This window comes from Sturnira hondurensis, unplaced genomic scaffold, assembly GCF_014824575.4.
Source record: "Sturnira hondurensis isolate 20B ecotype Veracruz unplaced genomic scaffold, ASM1482457v3 Scaffold0000396, whole genome shotgun sequence".
Classification (NCBI taxonomy): Eukaryota; Metazoa; Chordata; class Mammalia; order Chiroptera; family Phyllostomidae; genus Sturnira; species Sturnira hondurensis.
The window spans coordinates 6134687-6159298 of NW_028073027.1; the positions used below are offsets into that span (position 1 = coordinate 6134687).

General features: G+C 40.6%; 2 protein-coding genes across 5 annotated transcripts in view; both read right to left on the reverse strand.

Annotated features, from left to right (window-relative positions):
- Positions 1-1832: 1832 nt before the first annotated feature.
- Positions 1833-3901, reverse strand: GP5 (glycoprotein V platelet). The gene has a single exon (XM_037040693.1). It carries the CDS (start codon positions 3893-3895, stop codon positions 2177-2179), a length of 1719 nt encoding a protein of 572 aa, XP_036896588.1. The 5' UTR covers positions 3896-3901; the 3' UTR covers positions 1833-2176.
- A 5059-nt stretch (positions 3902-8960) lies between these two features.
- ATP13A3 (ATPase 13A3) overlaps positions 8961-24612 on the reverse strand; it is an 87614-nt gene continuing 71962 nt past the window's right edge. For 2 of the 4 annotated variants that reach the window (XM_037040136.1, XM_037040145.1), the window contains exons 32-34: positions 21022-21102; positions 19412-19501; positions 12227-12424 (exon numbers count right to left, since the gene is read on the reverse strand). In XM_037040136.1, coding sequence (XP_036896031.1) covers positions 12227-12424; positions 19412-19501; positions 21022-21102 — 369 coding nt within the window. Of the gene's footprint in view, positions 12425-19411; positions 19502-21021; positions 21103-24612 lie in introns of all 4 variants that reach the window. The other 2 variants (XM_037040125.1, XM_037040154.1) reach the window with 2 other exon arrangements.

Below are 24612 nucleotides of genomic sequence, written 5' to 3' on the forward strand. Positions count from 1 at the left end.
GACACCAAAGGGTAAACACAATGGAAGTGTGTACTTTGTTTTCACCACTGCTCTATCCCCCACTTAGAGGAGCACCCAGAACAGGGCACGTACTCAACAAATATTTACTGAATGAATGAACACCTGCAAAGGCAATGAGATGTGTTAAAATACACCGTGTTCAAAAGAGCCGATCATAATGACAGGCAACTTCTTTTGACCCCTACATGCAGCAGCCACTGACTTAACTAGTTGGCCTGGATTACTTCATTCCATCCTTGCAACCAGGGTATGGACCATTATTACCCTGACAATACAGGCGAGGAAACACAGGCTTAGAGAGGTAGGTGGCTTGCCTGAGGGCATAGTGGTTAGGACTAGAGTCCATAGTCCACAAAAAAAAAAGTCTGGGGTTTAGGCTATAGGTAGTTGCAAAATTTGGAGCTGAGGAAATTAATAAGGTGAGGAGGCACATTGAATGTGTACACACACCAAAGAGAAGGTGACCAGGAGTAGGTGGGGTGGGGAGGGTGTCTAGTGCCTGGCAGCCTTCCAGGGGGACACAGAGCAGGGAATACTGTAGTCTGCCCGAGCAGTCAGGAAAGGCTTTACCAGGAGGAGACGTATGAACTTGGCCTTGAAGGAGAAGTGCACCTACAAATGCCGGGAACCCAGCAATTCCTATTCCACGTGCAGTTGGTGTTGTTCAGGAGATCCGTTGCTCTGGATTGGGAGGGCAGAGCCTGACCACACAGGCTGAGAGCACCCATATTGTGAAGACAGGCTGGTAGAAGGTAACCTCCCATTTGAGGAAGTCTGCTCTCACTATTATCCACAGAGAAGAAAAAGCAACTCAGAGCTCTTCTTTAGAAGTCATGACAGCAGTCCTACAGGTAATTGCTTGCCCTTTAATAAGAGCTAACATTTGAGCGTTTACTGTTTGCAGGGCTCTGGGCTGTCATCACAGGCTTTATTGCCTCTAATTCTCACAACTCTATGAGCAGGTATTCTTTATCCCTTCCCAGGGATGAGGAAGCCTGCTTTTAGAGAATTTAACTGACTTGCCTGAAGTCCTATGCAGTTAGTGAGTGGTAGAGCTGGGATTTGAACCCACAGTTGTCAATCTCCAGCCCTTATTTTAACCACTGCTGGTCACAAGCACAGACATCCAATGAAAGCAGCAAGAGTTTACTGCTTTCAATTGGCAGAATAAATGAGAACATGATCCGAGCATAATAAACTAGAAACCAAGTTTGTCATTACATTCATGAACCCCTGCCCCACGTTAGGTACTCCATAAATGCTTGTGAAATGAGGTAGCATTTAGTTTCAGAAAATGGAAACTCAGTGTCAACGACATACTACTCTCCCAGCAGTTTCAGAAGTCTTTGTAGGGACTGTCCAAGTCAATGCCCCCACCCCTGCGTCTTCCCAACAACCCGTGAGTGTGCACACAGACATGCACATGCATGCACGCACACACACACAGAACTCCTGGTGAGCTTCTCTCTCAAATCTCTGCTCCACCCGCTCTTCCCACAGCTCCTCCTCCTGCTCCTGGGCTGTCTGCCCCGACCTGGCTGTCCTGGCTCCTGCCACTAAGCTCCTGGAGGGAAGGCCCTGTGTTTTTTTGCCTCTCGGCCTATCATTGAGTAGGCCTACTCTGGAAATATGCACTGAATGCATGGAATAGGGTTACTCTCCCAAATATCCTACAGAGACACAAGTAGTGAAAAAAATGGAACAAGGGAGAGAGATGAAAGAGTTCTACTTTTCTAAGAAAAAGTAGATAAAGAGAATAAGCCACCCTTTCCCCAGGAAGAGTTGCCATCAATTGTAACACGTGTATTGATTTCATTAATTTATTGCACATTTGCCAAACATCTACTGTGTGAGGGAGGGGGTCCTGGCCTGCAACTGGCTGGCTCGTTCCTTCCTCAGGAAACGTTGAAGAGACCCCTCTCTCCACTGGGCACAGGGTCCACACAGTGGAAGGAAGGACAAGCAGTCACAATTCACAAATGTAAAGGTTATTCTGCGAAAAGGGAGGGAGGAGGAGCAGGTAGAGAGGCGGGATAGAGGGGAGAGGAGAGGGCCCCGGGGAGAAGAGAAAGTAAGACAGTGGCAGCCTGTCTGGATTCTCCCAGACCCACATCTAACAATATTCTGGTCACGTTTTAACTAATTGGAAGGTTCTTTAACTGATGCAAACGAGAGCTTTCTCTCTGATTAATTTTCGAAAGAGCCGGGCGAGTTTAATCATAGCAAACACAATAACCCCAGTTATTATGGCCTGAGCAGCTAAAAGCAGAAAATAAAGACCCCAGAACAGGCTATGGTCTTGGTCCTTGCCCTCGGCTACAGGTTGGGCCCATCCCCAGGGTTCTGAGCTGTTGGGCACCAAATATAGGGGGCCGTGGGCCGCCAGCAGGACCGGCTGGGTCGGGGCGGGAGGGTGGGGAGGCTGACCATGGGTGCTCAGACACCCCAGGTCAATGTCCTGCAGGGCCTGGAGGGGCAGGCCAGTGCGCGGCCCGGGGCCGTGGCACTGAGGGGGCTCGGCTCCGCCCGTGAGGCCCGGGTGCTGTCGTAGCCACGCCAGGAACGGCCGCAGGCTACAGTCGCAGCGCCAGGGATTGTGCCCCAAGAGGACCTCCGTCAGCCTGGGCAGAGCCCCAAACACATCGCCAGGCATGGTCTCCAGCTGGTTATGGTCAAGCTGGACCTCCTCCAGGCTGCGGAGGTCGCGGAAGAGCGCGCGGGGCAGGGCCCGCAGCTTGTTGTGGCGCAGCGACACCTGGCGCAACAGGCCAAGGCCGCGCAGCAGGCCATCGGGGAGGGAGGTCAGGCCATTGGAGTGCAAGGCGAGCACCCGGAGGTTGCCGAGGCCGTGGAACGCGCCCCCTGGGAGTTCGCTCAGACGCGGGCTCAGGGTCACCCCTAACACGGACAAGCGGCTCAGGTTGCTGAAGACCGCGGCGGGCAGGGTGCGCAGCTGGGTGCCATTTAGCCACAGCTGCTCTAGGCCCGCCATCTCCCCGAATAGCACCTCCGGGAGCTCTTTCAGCGGGTTCTCGAACAGGGTCAAGAAAGTCAAATTGTGCAAATGGAGAAAGAGCGCAGAGGGCAGGAACTCAAGCTGGTTTCTGGAAACAGTCAAACTGCTCAGGCTGCAGAGCCCGTCGAAGGCCCCTGGCGCGATGGACCTCAGGTGGTTTCTCTCCAGCCGCAGCTCAATCAGGCTGCGCAGGCTACCCAGTAGCCCGGAATCCAGAGAGATGAGCTGGTTCGAGTGGAGCAGAAGACTCTCAAGTTTAACCTGTGCCCCAAGCAATCCCTTGGGCAGGTGAGTCAAGTTGTTTTCCGATAAATCCAACCATCTCAGGTTCCCCAGAGGTGTGAAGAGGCTAGCAGGAAGGAAAACGAGTTGATTGTGTTTTAAAGAGAGGTCCTTCAGGTTAAGCAGTTTTTGAAACATGTTTTGGTCAATGCTCTTTAGCTCATTGTGGTTCAAAAACAACTGTTCCAGGAGCACCATCTTATCCAAGAGCGCACCTGGAAGATGAGTGATCTTGTTGCGCGACAACTTCAGGGTTTTAAGTTTTATCAGGTCGTTGAAGACGCCTGGGGCGATGGCGGAAATGTTGCTATCTAACAGTATCAGGCGCTGCAGGACCCTCATGCCCCTGAAGCTGTGATTCTGCAAGGTGCCTTGGCCCATTTGGAAAAGCTGGAGGTGCGTGAGGTTGGTGGGCAGGCCGAGGGCGTCGATGCGCTCCAAGTCTCCGGAGCACCTCGCCGAGTCCCGGTACAGACACATGCAGGCGGGCGGGCAGAGGAAGGGCTGGGCGCGCAGGAGCGCGAGCACCGCGCAGGGCAGCGCGAGCACCGCGCACAGCAGGGTGCTCCTCGGCATGGCTGAAACCTGTGGACAACACACAAGGGCAAACGTTCATGTTCGAGCTTGTAACCCTGGGGATTTGATTTTGCAGAGGCATGATCCTTTCGCCAGCGTTATCACTGACTCAGAATGTGATCCAGATACAACGAACTCTTCCGCTTTCCTTAGGTGTGCAGGTTTTCCTGGGTGGTGGGTGAAAAGACGTTCATTCATTCTCCACTATGAGGTCTCATTCTTTTGTTTCACTCATTTTCCACTCTCAGTATAAGGCATTGAAATTAAGGCGTTTTCAGGCTATTGAAAGCACAATATTTAAAAATCTTTACATAGATTTTGTAAAAAAATTACATTGTGTAAATATTTACATTGTGTTTCTTTACATACAGAAAACTCATTAAATAATCATTTTCACATTGAAGCTCCAGGCATCACTGAGCAGGGTCATTATAAAATAGGTCTGCTCTGGACTTTATGCCTTATCCAGGGGTGGCTATAAACCCGGTCATGCTGGGAGAAGCAAAGTCTGTTACCAACGGTCACCGCCTGATTCCTTTGATCACAACCGCACTGCTCTATCGAAAGTCTAACTGCTCTACTAAAACAATGAGCACCCCCCGCCCCTGGAGTGAACACCCTCGGCCACACTGAAAAAAAAGCATTTAATAATACTTACCACTTTAAAATGTCATGCATTGTTCCCGGCACTTCATTTTAATCGATGCACTTAACCCTTTCCCAACCCTGTGTAGATACTATTATTATCCCCCAAGAATGAAGAAAGTAAGGCACAGAAAGTTTAATAATTTAATTAGGGTCGCAGAACTAGAATTGAGAATAGTACATCTGACTGAGCCATAAAATGAGAAGCTATCATTTCTAAGATGCTTAGAAATTAATACTCACGCCCTGGCCGGTGTGGCTCAGTTGGTTGGAGCATCGTCCCACAAAGGAAAGGTTGCCGGTTTGAGGCTTGGTCAGAGCACATACCTAGGCTGCAGTCCGATCCCTGGCCTGGGCACCTCCGATCCCTACAGGGAGCACCCAATCTACACTTCCTTCTCACATCAGTGTTACTCTCTCCCCTCCTCTCTCTCTTAAAGCAATGAAATTTAAAAAAAAAGTCCTCAGGTGAGCATAAAAAATTAATACTCCTGACACTGAGTTATCTGTGAAATATACACATTAATACTAACCTGCCAAAACAGGGCTTATCAAGTGTAATTTTACACAAATCATTTCTTCTGGCTAAATTTTATTGCTTATGCACACACAGACTAGCAAGCCCTCCAGTTGCCCATATTTCATTTTTAAAATATTTGGCCTTACCTGGAGTGGTGCTGCACCCCAAAGCAACTGAAAGGCTTAGGGCCTCGCCCGTGAGGTGGCACTTTCCAAAGGAAAAGGGCGGTACCCGTGCATCCTCAGGATAAAGACCTCAGCAGAGTAACAGTCATGGGAAGGGCCCTATCTGAGGGCACATTCTGGTTTTTTTATGACAAATGTTTTCAGACTGAAGACATCATACACAACCTAGCTTCTACTATAAAAGCTGAACCATAAGAGCAGGAGGGAGAGAAGTGTCTCCACAAAAGGCACAGTGGAGCCCTGGCTGGTGTAGCTCAGTGGATTGAGCTCAGGCCTGTGAACCACATCATCGGGGTTCGATTCCCAGTCAGGACACATGCCTGGGTTGCAGGCCGGTTCCCAGCAGGGGACTCATGAGAGGCAACCATACATTGGTATTTCTCTCCCTCTCTCCTTCTCTTCCCCTCTAAAGATAAATAAATAAAGTCCTTTTTTTAAAAAAAAGGCACAGTGGAACTCCATGATGCTAGACAAGCCTAGCGACACAGCTGGACCACAGTGGCAGCCACACCCCTAGGTGGACCACACTTCCTTTGGGGCTTCCTTTTCATGCCACATCGCCCCAGTTCTCTAACCCAGTGCCCCACCCCGTTGGACGAATAATAAGGTTAAGACCATTCTCAAAGGCTCCACTCAATGTCTTTCTAGGAATAACAGGGCTGAAAACACTGTCGAGTATGTCCAACTGTGCAGCACCGGTTGGGCTGAAGGGGGTTCCCACGTTCCAATGAACTCAGGGGTGTCCAAGTGCCTCCCAAAGCCACCGCACCAGTGCAAGGCCACCGGCAGCACACGACAGTCCCAGTGCCTGGCAGCTCAGCCCACGCTTGGAAATGATTTTCTAAATGTTGGCAACTACTGTGAAATGTCCATGTGGTTTTAACTTTGCACTTCCTTAATAATGATCTTGAGCATCTTTTCCTATTTTAAGGACCACTTCTTCATCCTCTGAGAAATTTGAGTTTTCTTTTGCCCGTCTGTCTTTATGAAAGTGCGCATGTTTATATCTTTTAAAAACCTGGATTATATATAGGCTTCTTGACATATTCTGGATACTAATCCTTCACTAGTTATAGGTGTTACAAGTACTTTTTCACCACTTTTATGAAGTCTTTTGACGTGTCTTATTGTAGTTAACAATCTTTTAAAAATTGTCATTTTTGTGCCTATTAAAATAAATCCCCCTTTTCTCCAAAATCAGAAATATAGTTCCCTATAATGTCTTATTATGTGTTATAGTTTTGCCCTTCACTTTCATGTCTTTAATCCACCTCGTGTTGATTTTTGTGTATGATGTGAGTTGAGTCCCATTTTCTTTCTTTTCCACTAGGATAACCAGCTGTCCTAGCCCTAGTTCCGTAAATCCCTTGCCCGAGAGCTGCAGTGTGTCTGCACCAACATCTCACGAATGTGCGGGCCTGCTTCTGGGCTATTTGATAATCCCTGCACCAGCAGGACACTGAAATGACCTTCTAATGTTCAAAGACTGAGAATTAGTGTTTTGTAAAGTGTGAGGAAATAAGACAATTCACACCGCATTGGTGGGCATATAATTTGGGGCAAACTTTTTGGAGGAAAATTTAGTAGCTTCAACCAAATTTAAAATCTATATATTCTTTGTCCAGCAGTTCCACTGATTGAAAAATACACCCTATGGATACATACTCATTAAGATATGTGCATAGAGACATTTACTGCGGGATTGTACAACAGAAACACAAACCCTAAATGACCATCAACAGAGATCAAGTTGTTTATAGTATTGCACGTCCATGCGTGGGATGCCTTGCAGACTTTAAAGTTGGGCTGACCTACCTCTCTAAGGTACACTGAAGGGCAGAAAACAAGGGCGGCAGAGCGTACACAGTGGGATTCTACTTGTGTAGCATTTGTTCAGTGCATATTTACATGGCCATACATACACATTTCTTCTGGAATGATATACCCAAGAGACCTTAATAATCACCTTTTGGGGGAAATACCTGGGAATAGGTGGACTTCCCTACATACCCTTCTGTGAGGTTCAAGTTTTTACTAAACATACTTTTATCACTAATATATTTTTATAAATTGTAATGCAAAAATAGTGATTTGGGAGGGAAATGGCATTATTGAAGAAAAAACAAATATAAAGGTATTAGAGCATATTAGAAAGTCAGTGCTTGAATTGTGAAAGAATAAACATTAACCCCTGGAATCACTGAGTGAAGCGGTACCGAGGGGTTCTTAAATTTTTACCCTGGTTGAGAAAGAACTCTTCAGTCCATGACATTTGCAGCTGAAACCCAATCAGCCTTTGACTTAGCCAAATGTAGTGAAAGCTCAGTAAATGCTGAACTGACTGAAATTAACTTCCAAGTCATGGAGTCCTAAACCACAGGGAAAGCCGCGGCCTCTGCCAGGCACGGCAGGACGTCTTCCAGCTTTAACCAGGGGAAGGAACTCCAGAGCCCAGAGTAGATACCCTGGTGACTCCGTGAGTCAGTCACGCACTGCACACCAAGTGAAAGGACCTTTGCCCATGAAACTGCCAGGGCGCAAATGCAGTAAGACAGACTGGGAGGGACTGTGGAATAATCAAAGTGAACTTAGCGGCCAGATGCTGCTGAAAGCCCGTTAGCCTATTCCCCGGGAAGACCTCCAATCTGGATGGCCTCCAAGCTGTTTTTCGAAGAGAGCAGGACGTTCGAAGTGCCCAAGGGAGAACTGGGAAAAGGCATGTTGCAGATGATGGAGGAACACTGTGAGTTAATGAAGAATTATTTTGAGAAATGATGTTGACAGGTGGTGTTCCAAGTCCTTTTGGAGCTGGGATCTGTGAAACAGGCCAGAAATCTGCTGTTGTAAGTGGCTTCTGAGTCACAGAACGCTGGCCTATGGGGTCTGGCCATTCAAGAACAGGTGTCTGCCTGGATGTCATATTGTTCTTCCTCCATAAGGGAGACTCAGAGGCCAGGGAACAGCAGGGATGTCTTTGCAGAGTAACCACAACCCCACCTATGAACAGGGCCAGTCTCAAACTCCTAGAACTCCTGTCCTTCCCTGCAACGTCCAAACACTCAGAAGGTGGCAACCAGCAATGATGTAAGGGGGAAGAGTAAGGACAGAAAGAACTGTGCTCACACCAGCAGGCTGTGGGGACATGACCATTTGCCATAAAAACCACAGCACACGGAAGAACGTGGCTCAAACAAGGCCTTCACACCACCCAGACCCATCACACCACAGCCAGCCACACAGCCGACAGCAGCGGACGCAGGTCTCCTGCAGACCCAGCCGTACCAGGAAACCCCTACCCACGCACAAAGGCCCAACACGTGTGCCTTGTCAGGCACCTCTATGATCAGCAGTTGGCTCCACAGCTTCTTTCTCCTTTGAGGGCTCTTTTCTGCACCCGGGGTGCCACTTCAGTTCAAACTTACCATGCCTTAATGATGTTAGCTTTTGGTTTGGTCTTATAATTCACCATTTCCTTCAGACCTCCTGACACTTCCTATTTGGCTCTCCATTGTAACTGACTGATAGGACACCATAGATAGTCACAGACATAAAGTTATGTGGAATGCTCTATTTATGTCCTTCAAACACCCAAAGCTCAAAAAAGAAAAAAAAAAGAAATGGAGAAAGTATTAAGCAGGAAAATAAACCCAGAGAGGGAAACATTCATGTAACTAAAAACCAAGCAAATGTATAAAGACACACAAAAAAAGAAATGCCATTTCATTCATTTACATTTTTATTTTGAATAGCTTCAATCAAAAAAGATTTCATAAGGTTATTTACAGTGCTGAATGTACAATTATGAATGTATGTCTTTTTGACATCAGGGTACCATTCTTGAGCAGCAATACAATTTTAAAAATATAAAGATGCGGTATCATTTCTGATATAAAGTTTCTTAAAAAAATTCCAAAGTCCTAGGGAACTAACAAATCATAACAGAAAGTTAACTATTTATTAATTTAATGTGCACATAATTACCAAATTTTAATACATTAAAAATATGTGTAAATACCCATACTGTACAAAAATTAACATCCCATATTTTGTTAAAAGTTCCCAACCACCTCCCACCATAAATATACAAAAACCTATTTTCAGATGTCAAAATTACATGCAAGAAATCTTAGAATGTTTTCTAAAGCTTGAATTTCGCTCTTCTCTGAATATTGAATGTATAGCCATTTTGGAAGCAGAATATATAAACACTGATATTTTACCATGCATTTGAAACTGTGCAGTATTTTCATAAACAGGGAAAACAAAATAAATAGAGTAAAAACTGCAACAGTTTCATTTAAATGCACGTGCAATTTGGAAAGCTTTTGAGTACAAGAACTATAAAACTAATATAAAAAGTACACACTTCGTCGTTGGCTTGGCCATTTTCATTCAAGCATTATTTGCAGCATTGCTTTATAGCAGTTGGTGCTGGAAAATACAAAACATAGTTACCACTATTTATATTGAGGGAGAAAAAAAGACTTTAAACAACCCTGAGGGAGACACACATTAAAAATCTTGTTATTTATTTAAAAAGTTAAAAAGTTACATATCATTATTTAACAATTACTTTCCTGGACATTTCTGTCCTTAAGTATGTGCATAAATAAAATTTAAATCAGCAATACTTATTAATCTTAATACACCAAAATAATATATGTACAGATTTTAAAATTTAGGTCTGTATACACTCAAATAATTTAATGTGAAATTCAGAATCAAAATTACTATGTAATGGTGACCTACAGAGAGAGGACTCTATCTATGGCACTGAGTAGGACCCACACCTATATTCACAGACATTCTTCAAATACTACTCTGGAAGCCATCAATTATAACTTGGACAACTACTTAGTCTACGTTCAAATCTAACTTCCTACAAATGCTTTTCCACCTACCTAAAAACCTTATTCCTTTTAAAACAACATGGACAGACAAGATATAAAACCCTTATAAAATCTAGGTGTTAAAAAAGGGAGGGTGTAAAAAATATAGCTCTTTATGATCATGCTCTTAAAGATGTTAAATACACTCTGATAATTGGGTTTTTAAGCTGCTACTTAGCAATTACCTTAATTATATAGTTCAGTATTTAAATCAAAGATTAGATTTACAATTTGGGGATATCACTGAAGAACACTTGCACATATTGAAAATGAATGTGGAAATTATAAAACAATCAAAAGAGTAAGTAACTATATAGAAAACAGTGCTAATTCACAGCTTAAGAGGTCTAAGATGCATAGCTTCATAGAATCATTCATGGAACAATTGTCCTTATCATCTAATGTGTGTTCACATTGTTATCATATTTTCTGATGGAAAACTCTGATTGCATTTCTGTAAGAATCATCAGTGGCAATAGCAATAATGGTGATCCTGAGTGTAACCTACATTTTTCTATAGTTACCAAACATCACTCAGGTTGCTGCACCATAAAAAATGAGAACCACGTGATTTTACAGTTCTGAGTAACGTCTGATAAACTGGTAAGCACGTATCAGGAAAATGATCAGCTGGAAGTGGAAAGCCCAGGCATGCAACTGGGTGAGGAAGAACACAGACCAACGCCAGAGTTCTAGCAGTTTAGTGTCCCCCGTACAGCAGTGCCAGTCTCCTTGTGTGCTGTGGCTGCGGGCTTTGTTGAACTGCTGGATCTTACCTACAAAGGCCTTCTTCAAGTTACTTTTGCTTTGTTCAGAATTTAAACATTAACCAGGCAAAACAGAAAGGTGAAAATATTATCCACATTTCTTCTGGTCTAAGAAATATCTAATCTTGAAATTTATTTCCATTTTTCTTTTCTCCCAGAAACAAGAACCACCAAAATACACTCATTTATAAAATTCAAATTCAAAAAAAGGTAAATGCTGACTTCTGGCGCCACCTAATGTCATAAAACAAACTCACCAACTTCACACTGTTTTGAAAAAATAGCAGTCATTAAACCAGGCAATTTTAAGCCTTAGTATTGATAGAACAGACATACATGAAATCTTAAAAATTTTAGAAGGCAAAAGTCCAACTCAATAAATCTAAAACTAAAAACAACAACAAAAAACAACCTAACTCACTATTATCCAATATATTTAAGCAATTTTTAAAAAGCAGAAAATAAAGGCATTTAAAATAATATAAAACCTGACAGAACAGGTATGAAGAGATATTAGACAGACAGACCCACACCTACTGCCAAAAGAAGTCATTTTTTTTTCCTACTGAAAAGGGTTTTACAACATTTAACTGAAGTAAATTACCTGACACTAGACAGCACAAGATGCATTTAATAATTTTGAGGGACATCTCAAGAAGGCAGTGAAGCACCTTGCTGATTAGAAAAATAAAACCCAGGCAATTTGTATGGAAAATATAAAGTCATAAGTGGAAATCACCTGAGTTGTTCTATAAGCAACACCATAAAACTCACTCTTCACTCCAGGCTGTCAAAGGACTCTGGTGTGTGTACATACAGAATTCTTTGGGAGAAATACTAGAATCAAATGAAAACAGGGTTTTTACCTATTTCACTAGAGGCTAACATCCATTTTATTTCTCCATCACAAACTTAGGGCTTGTATACAAATGAGAACATTTTCTAAGAGGAGTTGTGAAAATAAATTTAAAGGTGTAAACTAAGTCTCAAAAGCTAATGTCTAAAACCTTACCAAATACCAAGTTTCTTCTTTTACCTCATATAAAGAATATCACTGAGGGTAACAATCAAGAAAATTGTGTGTATATATATATATATATATATAATACTCAAAGTTACTGAATGAAGAAAAAGACTTCAGATTGATTATTGATTTAACTGGCAGGCCAATCTTATTTTTGTTTTCAGAGCTCTCAAATCAGCTACTGTATCAGAAGGAACATTAATGGAAATGATGCCACTCTGACACACGGGACCAGAAAGTCCTACAACTGCATCCCGTTCAGCATTGCTACTGGCACGCCACCAAGACCGACGCGGCACTGCTATGTTATGGTGATGATCTGACACGGTCCATTCTCCTTAACTAAAACTTTAGCTTCTGTTGTTGTCTGAGGTTTTGGCGGCCATTCCGGATCAACCAAGAGCTCCTGAGCCAGGTACATGTACTTTGCTTTGGGGATCTTCTTCCTACAGTCCAGGACCCAGGACAAGCAGCACTTCCCCCAGTGATCCACTGACTCCTAAGAAAATAAGGACAAAAGAATACCCTGGTAGGTTAAAGGCTGCTTGTTTTTAGCGAGTTTGTTAAAGCATAGTACATCAACACACACACACAAATGAGGGGGAATGGCTTCTGAGCACAAACAAATGAAAAAAATCCATGTAAAAAAGTCAGCTTTCAATTATTTAGGAACATTTTTAAGGTCAGATTTTTTTTAGTTATCGATGTAATTTACTTTATTTAGTTTTATATACCTATCCTTTTGTGTATGGATACATTTAAAAAATAACTTGAAGATATGGACAACACAAAACACCTAATGTGTTAAGAGTAATGTGGAACTATTCAGAAAGAAAATATTTGTAATATTTAATATGGAAACCTGCATATTCTACCCCAAACTATCCTTTGTACTGTTATTCCTAACAGCTTAGTCACCCGGTCATTTTTTAAAAAAGCAGTGTGAAGTTACTGTTGTTACTGTTACTTTACCTTTCAGAACATGAAACATTATGAATATATTGTCAGGTCAAAATTACAACTTAGATCATGTTCAATGTCAATCACTTCTTTTAAAATCATATTTTCATGAATATAAAAACAATCTTATTTTATAATGATGGCTTCCCTTGGTGTTCCACCTTTGGGAAGGAGTACATAAAAAGCTATAAAGCAAGTACTATTTCTTAGTATTATTTCATCACAAACAGCTCTGCCGTCACTGAAATCCTTCTTGTCAATCCTGATGTTTTTAATGACTGTGATCTTAGATAAATAACTCTTGAAGAACAAAAAAGCAGAGTCCCTTGCTATTGTACAGAAATATAAATTCAAATTCAATAGAGGCCTTCAGAATTTATCTTAATTAAAATCTGTGATAAAGAAATGAAATAAAACCAAACAATTCTAAAGTACAGTCAATTTTTAATTATTTTGGTTGTTGCTTCTTCAAAGCAAAATTTACACCCCAGGTCACTTTATTTTGCCATTAATATATAACCCAGGTCACAACCAGGTCTCACCTCAATCGAAGTAATCTCGCAAAATGGGAGCATACCAAAACTGAGCTGAGTGTTCTAACGCTAACACCCAAAATATCTTCATGAGCAAGAAAGGCAGATTTGCCATAACGTATAGATTCTGAACCATGTTTCTACATTCCTAAACCCCTTCCATATTTGGACTTGGCAGGCCTTCCCACCTTACTGAGACACCAGCAGGAACCTACCATTCTTTCTTTCTCCAAAACTGGTGTGGGCATGTGGCAGCCCTGAGATCATGATAAATAATTAACTATGTGCTTCTAAAGACCTGTTTACTTTGTCAACACAACACAGTAATCTGCACTGCCACCAAGAAGTTAGAGGCAAAAACTGTGGTCTCGAGAAAGGTATGCTTTAAAATTCCTCAGGGAGAGGGGAGGTACAGATTTTAAAATGAGTCATCTACCTGAAAAGAGAGTTATCACCATCACCTTAAAGGAGCCCATAGGAAAATATTTTGCATTAAGATACAGAAGAGACTAGATACAGGATTCTTCAGGTGACCCAAACGACAATTCCTTTCTAGCGCTGGCACATACAGAACAAACCTTAATGTTTACTCTGAGGTGATGGCTCACCACTTGGGCCTATCTTTTTTCCCCAAGGTGTTTAAGGTCTTCAATTTTATTGCAGAAAAGATCACTGTTCCTAAATCAATCTGAAAGCCGTCACTTTTTATTTTATGGCATGTAGCATTGTTAAAGGACCACAGGAAAAGGTTAATGGTGAATGCTGACTTTATGAAAGAGCAGAAACATAGAGGCCTTGTCTATTGAGAGGAACCAGCAGGGCTGCAGGGCAATGCAGAGCAGGCTTAGCTAAGGGAAGTCACAGCCAGGTGTCTTCAAGTGGAAGACACACACACGCGTCTCTAAGTCCACTGTTCCCTGCCTGTGGAGAGTGAGGCAAACAATAAAACTGAAACTAATTTCACTGCAAATAGAATCATAATTGAATAGGGTTTTTTTTAACATTAAGGTACAGGCTTTAAAAAAAATCCCCATTTCCCTATTAAAAGCAATGTATATTTGTTACAATTCAGAGAAAATAAATTAAGTCACAAGAAACAGTAGGGATATCCCCTCCACTGTAATTAAGACACAGATGCTATTCCTGTGCTCTCACCTTCCCCAAACATCACACACACAAACTACACACAGGCAAGTGTAAGCTGACAAGCACAAACACACCACACACATCCTCAAACACAATGTAATTCACTGGCAGAGAAAATAAAAGGTGCTACAGGAACGCTGGGTTGAGAAATAAAGCAAGGGAGAGAAGGTGGTGGCAAGAGGACACAGGCAAGCCCTGTACAACAAGAAAGCAAAGAGGGGAACACTACGGGGCTGAGAGTGAGCACTCGCGTCTCCCCAGACACCTAGGCACCAGTCCCTGAAGCAGGAGCACACGGGGGCGATCGCAACTGGATCTTTTGGCTGCTCCTGAAAGGACACCCTGGTGAAATAATCAAGTGTATCCTTCAGGGAAGGGACAGAGGCTACCACAGACCAGCAGACAAACCACAAAGAACTTTCGAAAAGATCTATAGCTAAAATTCTCCTGCTTCTTAGACCATTAAAAGCTGTTCATTCTAGAACCCCAATGCCTGTTGAATTTTTGCAATCTCTTTTAGGAAATGTTTTCGTGAGTGGCATGTAAATTATAAAGCCATGCTTAGAGGAAATGTTATAAAGGTACTATGGTTTTCATAAAGTCTTCTTCCATAACAATCCTGAATACAAAACAAGGACAAAAAGAATTAACATTCTATATAAATAAGCTTGAACAATATTCTAAGTGGCACAGACTACAGCTAACACTCGGGACTTCCCCCCCAAAAGAAACCATCACAGGCACATACCCTCAGGCAGGGTCGAAGGACACAATCCTAGCTCCACATCTACTGCTGCGCAGCTTCGGTTTACCAGACAGAAGACAGACAGCAGTGCTGCTGCCCCCCCCCCTTTTTAAATCCTCACCCAAGGACATTTCTTCATTGTTTTGAGAGAGAGGGAGAGAGGGAGAGAGGGAGAGAGAGAGAGAGAGATTGGAAGGGAGAGAGAAAAACATCAATGCCAGAAAGAAGCATCAATTGGTTTGCTTCTCACGTGTTCCCAGACCAGGATGGAACCTGCAACCTGATTAAGTACCCTGACTGAGAACCAAACCTGCAACCTTTTGGTTAAGGGACAGTGCTCCAACCAAGTCACACTGGCCAGCGCAACACTAGTGCTTCCTAGTTAGAGAATATGCAGTGCAGATCTGCTCCATCAGGGATAAAACTGTACGGATATGATGGGACACTCCACTGACAGTTTTTCATTCAGCAGGTCAAGGGTGAAGTTCAAGGCATTTTTTTTGAAGAACACTTTTGCTCGAAAATTACTAATGCATCAAGAATTTTTAATTTTGTTGTCAGAGAATAAGTATTAACATTTGGGGGAAAATATTTAGCTATATAAAAGTTTTAACTTTGATTATTTGCACATGGCTTACTTAGCCTGTTTTCAATTTGATTCAGGCCACTGAACATCAAATAAGAAAAACAATCACTAAAATATATGATAATGGAAAAAATACAATAAAACTAAATTTAAAAATCAATCACTATGCAAAACAAATTAGTATTATGTAAAAATCCTTCCTGTATCTAAATTAGGTTAGCTGCATGAACATTCATTCAATAGGCCAAGTAGAACACACTATCTAGCTCTGGCTGCTGTGGCTCAGTGGATTGAGCACCAGGCTGCAGACCAAAAGGCTGCGGATTCCGGGACCAGTCAGAGCACGTGCCTGGGTTGTGGGCCAGGTTCCTGGGATGGGGGCATGCAAGAGGCAACCGATCTGTTTCTCTCACACATCATGTTTCACTCTCTCTCGCTCTCCCTCCTTTCCCTCTCTATAAAAACAAATAAATAAAATCTTTTTAAAAAAGAACACAATATCTAAAATGTCCACAATTAAATAAAAATGACACTTCAAAATATATTTCATGTTTAAAGAATAGAAGCTTTTTGGTATAGAAATAGTATAAAGCTAGGTCTACACAAATCTAAATTTGAATTCTAGTTCTAACACTGTTTTCTCATCTGTGAAAATTGAGACAATGAAATTAAAGACATCCTGAATCTCAAGGATGTTCTAACAATTAGAGAGAGAATTCATACAAAATGCCTCATACTGCGTCTACCATAAAAAGGAGATATTAAAAACAGTAGCTATTGTTTGTCTCCATTTTCTCATTTGCTTGTAATATTAATTTACCTCTTTACTGTCCAAAATATGTGAGGTAATGTGGTATACAGTAGGAAAACGCTCCTCTTGAAATCAGAAACCCTGGCTTCAACTCTGAATTCTGTCATTCATCAGATGCAAAACCTTGGCAAGTAAACTGAATGCTATTTCTTTAGGTATAAGATGAAGTTAGAAATGCCTTAAAATCGGAAGGACCCTGGAAGTAACTATACAGTGCCTAGTAGACCACCAGATATTTTGGACATGGTGACTAGAGATTTCCAGGTGAGGTACTTAACTTCCCAATTCGACTAAGACCTGAAGCCTAGTTCCAGGGTCTCTAGCTTTCAACTCAGCCCAATTGTCCCCAGTATCTATGATAAGGAAGAAACAAAAATTTTCTTCCCCCAATATTAATACAGCTGTACAGGGCTGGGAGTTTCCGTCTGAGAAGACTTCATGGAATTCTTGATAGTAAGAGCACAGAACGGGCAAATGGGGAATAGTTTGTGGTGAGGGAAAATTATAGAAGCTACAGAAGTTCTAAATCTAAATGTTGCCAGTCATATTGATCTTTATTTTCTTTTTCACCTGTGGCAGGGTTTTTCCAACCTGGGTACTACTGACATCTTGGATTATATATTCTTTGTTGTGAGGGGCTGCCCAGCATACTAAGTCAGATGTTCATTCAGCGGCACCCCTGGTGTCTGCCCAATTACATGCTAATAGCAACACCCCCCAACCCAAAACTGTGACAACCAATTGTGTCCAGATATTGCCAGATGTCCCCAGGGGGTGATGGAGTGCCCTGAGAACCACAGTCTTACAGTAATATGACTGACTGACTGGCTCTTGAAAAGTCACAAATATGAATAGTGACACCACATTACATACATAAATGTCAGAAGACAAAAGTGTATCGTTCTGTGCTAAGAGGTTATAAAAACTCTTTTTAAAAGGCAAAAATTTTTTAAATGCTTTCTTAATCACGAGCATAGACACTGAAGGCTCCAGTTCTCGTCTGCGCCATGCCTCAGAACCGGTCAGCACGCGGGATATGCTGCAGCTGCTGCCCTGGACCGCTCTCTCTGCCTTCCTCCTTCCCTACGTGCTTCAGAGCTAGGACCTCACCTGAGAGACACAAACTCTTAAACGTAAGGCCAGGTGCCTACTAACATACTTTTAAAAATTAGATAGATACATAGCAAACGAGAGAATTTTCTGTTACTTAATTTTGGTTGAAAAGTAAAGAGGGCTTTCCAATTTGAATGATTTGAAGGAGCTTCATGATTCTCAATTTTGACTAAACCAGGGTAGAACTCCTCTCAGAACCTACATTTACTTCCTTTTTACATCAACAGTCAACAATCTTTCTGGAGAAACTGAAAACTCAATGTAAATGTTTTCCTTGGCCTGAGCCTTACCCATACAAGAACTTCACATGAGGACTGATGAGCCCAAGTTAACACTGCAAGTAACGCAGCGAGGTAACCAAAAGGAAACACATACACACACAGAGGAGATCTGTCTAAAGGACCCGAGCCTATAATACAACTTGGGTCATACCCATTACTAGGGACAGCTGGGCATCACACTGCTCTGAGAAAAAGAATCTGAAGCTGATTCCAAACTCATCTCATCCTTATAAATGATCACTATCCACCATAAAGCATTAGAAAAGGAAATGGCACTCTCCAGGACACTCTTATAAAAGGATCTTAAGATATTACACTGGGCATCAAGCCTGCTTACTAACAAAAATAAAGCTCAGGAAGTTGCTACTCAGAGGGGGGAAAAGGCTAAAAAAAATGACCCAACTCAGCAATGCCAAGGAATCTTCTTGAACTCCAGAAGCCTCCTTGTGGCTCAATATGAGTAAAAGATTCATCTTTAGAAACTTTTAGTAAAAGATTTAGAATACATCACTCACTCTATAAACAAATGAGTGAGATAATGAGGGGATGAGACTTTGTATTACCAAGTTCCATACAGCCCAAAAGCTGTACGTAGAGCTGTATGTAATTCAGTGACATCAGTTTAAAAAATAAGACTAACCTGTATTTTCTATTAAAAAAAAAACACACCAGAACCTTAGCATCGGGAAATGGGTTTTATTCATCTGATTCTCTTCTCTTTCTTATCACATTGCTTGCATATTTTTCAAACAATAGGCTATTTAATGGGCCCAAAAAGTAAAAAATCCTAAGCCGAGGTTTGTATAAAAATGAGCAGTCTGTTTGAAAATTTTCCTGAATGAAAGACATATGTTGAAGAAAGCCAAAAGGCCATGAAAAATTAAGATACAATACAAAAAATAATTGCTGAAAAATGTTGACCTTTGAACTTTGATCCATTTAAAATAATTCCCATATTTTATTTACATAAATCTCAGTTAGCTTCTAATGGGACTTATAAAAACCAAAAACACAGAATTTAAGCCAAACAGAAATGGAAAAATTAACTCTCACACTGGGGACAAGGCCTTCACACACATACAAGATAAGGATTGAAATGGAAGAGACTTCGGAAATTTCTGAAGTCCTGAAAACCTTGTAACAAAGGTTTGCCAGGCATGTTCTAGGACTCCTTATGAGAAACAAAATGCCAGGCACGAGGAAAAAGGTGGAAGCAACACACAACGGAACACCACTCTACAGAATGCAGAGGACACAACTGAAAGAGCCTAGATACACGCGGAGAATTGAGAGCAAGTGCTGATTTCCAACCTGGGGCGGCTGTGTGGTGGTGAAGCGGTATTCTCCTTGTCTGTCTCGATTGAACACAACTTTCCAAAGGACCGTGTCAAGGCAGAAGTTCTGAGAGATATTCCATTGAGTCAAGAATTAAAAATGACTAAGTCATTCTTTATTAATGTGCACATTTAAAAAGAATCACACAATGCTGAATCATTAGTGAAAAACATGATTTGATTTTTATATACAGAATTTCAGTAACATGACTCCTATGACAAATAATAAATCATCATAAAATACTTCATAAAATAAGACCTCTAAATTTTCCACAAACCATTACTTTTATATGGATAATGGGGTCTTTCCCATATTAAAATAATGCTTATAATCCAAAGTCTTTTTCTTAACAATGAATTATTCCCATTGAATATATACAATTAATTCTATATCTAAGAGTATGATTTCATCAGAGTCCAACACAAATAATTCTTTTGATAGTGAGCAAGAATAACAAATTACAAGGGATTATGAAATGATTCCCTATAAATCTATTTAATAAAAATATTTTATCTTAAGCATTTAAGTGAAAAGATGAATTTACACTACAGAAAAAGAAGAGCTTTTAAAACACAATGTCTTGGATGTGCTTTCTGTTGTGCATACATACGATAGCAAAACACATTCCCACTGGGCGATTTAAAAAGTTCAGCACCTGTACCATAATATCCATGCTGCACACTATGGCCCAAATGTAAATACCAAATCATCTTTTAGAAAGATAATAAATTAAGCATAATTTCCAAGTCAAAAACTATTATCACTAAGGTATACATTTCACAAATTACCTAATTTTAATTTAAAATCATGCCCTATGAAAACCTTAACTTAAAAATCACAACTGTTATCTCCTTTTCGTATACTGCTGCTGTAGGGGTGAATGATAACAGTTCTGAGAACAGACAAAATTATACTAGTAAGCAGCAAATATGAGAACTCAGTAGCTCCTTTTATAGAAGTGGATCTAAAGGCACTCCTAACAGGAGAGTAATTCCCTCTAGAGAGAACCGAAAAGCAAAGATCAAGGAGGAAGTTCCAGTGCTCAACGTTGAGACTGGATAGATTAATAATAATGGTCATTATTCTGTATTCTCCTCAATAAACTCTTTTGTTAATATTTAATATATTTCATGGAGAAAGCCCCCTTCCTTTTTCTTCTTTAAAGGGGGAATTTTATTGTACACCAACGGACTGGGTAGTGCCTGCCCACTCTGATTGCTTGGCCACCAGTTTATGGGCCACCTGAGCACCAGTCCACACCCTGCCCCAGCCAGCTTGGTGGTTTCCTCTTTACTGATGGGCCTCCTACATTCCCCCGCAATTCTCAGCACCAGTCTTCTCTCCTTTCTATCAATCACTGATTCGTGCTATCCCATTACTTATTTTCTCCAATCTGTATATGTACACCTAACTAATATCCTTTAATTAATGAAAAAGTTCGGAAGAAAGGCTAAATGAATTAAACTAAAATAAAACCGAAACTCTGTGGGCTTCCATAATGCTATCTGTCCTCTTCCCTCATTATCATTAAGTCACCAAGAATCCCAAAGCAGCAAGGTAGTCATTTGACTATCTTAAGTGCTTACCTCCACCGTGACAGATACAAGGGCATTGACAAGAACAATGATGAGCACAGTTACTCGCCACTGATATGGTACACACACTATCTGTAAGACACAAATTGTAAGTTAAAACTACAGTACTTAGTTGATATTTATAGCATTGTATCATGACTTTAAAATTAAATGAATTCCTATTATGTACCAAGCACCTTCGCAGAGAATATCTACTCAATTCTCAACAATGCCAAGAGGCAGATATTATGTCCATTTTTCATATGATAAAGCTCAAAATGTAAAAAACTTAAGGTTAAAAAATTATTACAGTGGCTGAGTTTAGAGTCAAATCTTAATCACTCAGATTCAATAACCCATGCTGTACCAGACCACACATTTCTAACAAGTCCCTATTTTAAAATAAAACCCTGTCTTTAAACATTGAGGCAGATACTGATCTAATAATTACAGTACTCAAATCTCTGTAACTGTTATAAAGACCAGTTCAAAAAGAACTATACAGATCAAGTCAAGAAATCTAAGTTTGTACTTTAAAATCTGTGATTAATTTCTAAGACCTAAAAAAACAAAAGAAAAAAATCTCACTCCTGCATTCATCCTTTTAGTTAGTAAATGTTCACTGAGTGAATAGCTAAGATACTGTGATAGACACCGAGGAGTGACATGATCTAATGTTTTAGAAAAACACCTATGATTCTAGCAAGAAGCATTAGAGAGGAAAGACTGCTATAGTAATCCAGGCAAAAGACGAGGGTAGTTTAACCAGACTGGCGGGCATCATACTAGGAAATATATATTTGGTCTCTATCCCTGGTTCATGATACCTGGCCCTTAAAACTCTTCTAATTTCCTCAGTGATACAGGTGACAGAAGTGTCCACACAGAGCTTCTAAATCCCCTGGGATTCCCTGGGGATCAGGAATGGTTTTTGTTCTAATGAGGCTACTTTTAGTGGGCTCCGTGTTAGCAAACCTCTCAATAACATAGAACAAAGGAAAATTAAGTCTGATCTTACTCATGCAATCAGAAGTAAATATCCTAAACAAAATCATAGCAACCAAATCCAGAGAGTATAAAAAGAATTAATCAGGACAATGTTAGTTCAACATTTGAATACCAATCTAACGATAATTCACCACATTCTCTAGGGTGAGTGTGATCATTTTAGTAGCTGTAAAAAAAGCATTACATAAAACTAATCATCTATTTTATGGCAATCACACTACAAAAGGAAGCTTCCTCGACCTGACAGAAGTATACACCAGAAACCTACAGTCCACAATATATCCAATGGTGAAATATTAGGCTCATTCCCTTTAGAGTCAAGGACAAGACAAGCCTATCACTACCATCACAACCATCATTAATAAGGTTAGTAGACATGAAAAATACACACAAGGTATAAGTACTGAACTGTCAGAAACAAAACATTTGCTGTTGTTTATAAGATGACTATATAAAGGAAAAAATCCTAGAGAATCTAAAAATGTTTAGCAGGCCTCACAACCCTGCTAAATATGAGATGAATAGGCAAGAAATCAGTACTGCTTATACTAACATAAAAGAGTTAGGAAATGTAATTTTAAACAGGTATTTATCAGAGGAACAAAAATAGTAATACCCCAGAAATAAATGTAACAAAAACTTGTATTACAACATTCAGGAAAAAAAGGCTGTCATACTTTATTAAAAGACATACAAGAAGACCTAAAGAAATGGAATGAAATATAATTCATAGAAAGTGATACTAAATCAGTTTTTCCTCAAATTTATTTCTAGTAACAATTCTAAGAGGGCTTTTCCTGGTACTTGACAAGCTAAACTTAAAATTTATATGGAGGAGGAAAAGCTCAAAGAAGACAAAAAGGTCATAACGAACAACAATATGAGGTGAGGAGAGGAGTCCATGTATTGGAATTTCTTATACTGTCCTAGTAATCTAGACAACGTGATACTGGCATAGAGAATGATAAAGAGAATCAAAGAAGCTACAGAGCTCCTATCAGGCAATGGTCACACAGGAAAAACTGAGAGGACAGACATACCACTCACTGAAGAATCAGTGCACAAGGATGAGACTACTCAACAAACAATACTGAAACAAATGGGCATTTATGAGGAAAACCAAGAAATCTCATGCCCATCTCAAAGGCTATATATAAAGATGAATTTAAAGACTATGAAAGAGAAGTATCTATATAATTCTGATAAACAAGCCTGCCAAACTAGGATACAAAAAGCACAGAACATAAAGAAAAAATTATGTTTGACTACTGTAAAATTATAAAATTGTTTTAAAGAATGATACTGTAAACAAAGGAAAAGCCACAAACTGGAAGAAGTTATCACATATGTAGTTAAATACATTAGGAACTCTTAAAAATAAGAAAAAGACAGCATCCCAATAGAAGAGTAAAAAGCATGAATATGCAATTCACAAAGTAAATAAAAATGGCCAATAAACACATGACAAATGCTCAACCCAATTAGCAATTTAAAATTTGTAATTTGCAAATTAGAACCATCATGATATAACACTTCATATCCACTAAACAAGTGTCAGCAATGTGTAACAGTGGACCTCATACACTGAGGAAAGGATAAACTGGCACAATCACTTTGAAAAACAACTTGGCACATCTGAGAAAGCTGAAGATGAAGAGCACACGCTTCAATTTACATCACAACAAACCAGAGAACCCTTTTCCCCTAGCCGTACAGCAAAAATCGGCTAGATTTTTGGTAGAGTGGGTGGTAGTGGAAGTAGTATTTTATCTCTGACATTGTCTAAAATTCCCAGCCTATGGTGATATTTTTAAAAGATGGACTTTCAGTGGGCTTAACTGCCATATTTAAATTCTCTACAGCAATGCACCACACTCTCGGTATCTGTACCTGGGATGTACCACCCCCATCCCCACTCTTTGGTTCACCACCTCTCATTCCCTCACACTAAGAGACACATACAAGAATGTTCATAACAGCGCTGTTAATACAGGAAAAGAAAATAACCCAATTATTTAGCAACAAAGAATGGAGAAATGAATTACATACAGTATAACCCTAGAGTGGAACACTGCATCGCAGTAAAAATGAAATGCATGTACCAGCATGGGTGAGTCTCAGACACAACGCTGACGGAGGGAAAAGCGAATCACAGGACAACACAGATAGCAAGACACCATTTTCATAAAGTTCAGAAACAAGCAAAACTATCTTTTATGACTTCATACCTATAAATATGAAGACAATGAGGTCAAAATCAGAATGGGGCTTCCCTCAGGGTGCTTGGGACAACGGCGGGCAACAGTGCCTTTTGTGGTGATGCGACCTTTTTTAGGTTTGATAATGGGCTTAAGGGTATTATTGTGTTACTATTATGCTTAACACCTTAAATGTGTGCATGTTCTTTTGTATATAATAACTATTTCATCATTCTCAAGAAGTGGGTTAAAAAAAGAAGTAGATTGGATCAAATAACAGAATCAGAGTGATTTTTTGTTTTTAAAGACCAAGAGACATTTATTTATAGAGAAAGGAAAATGGAACCAAAAGCAAACTGAAGAAACAGGAAATAAAAAGAAAATAGCAAGTAGAGTC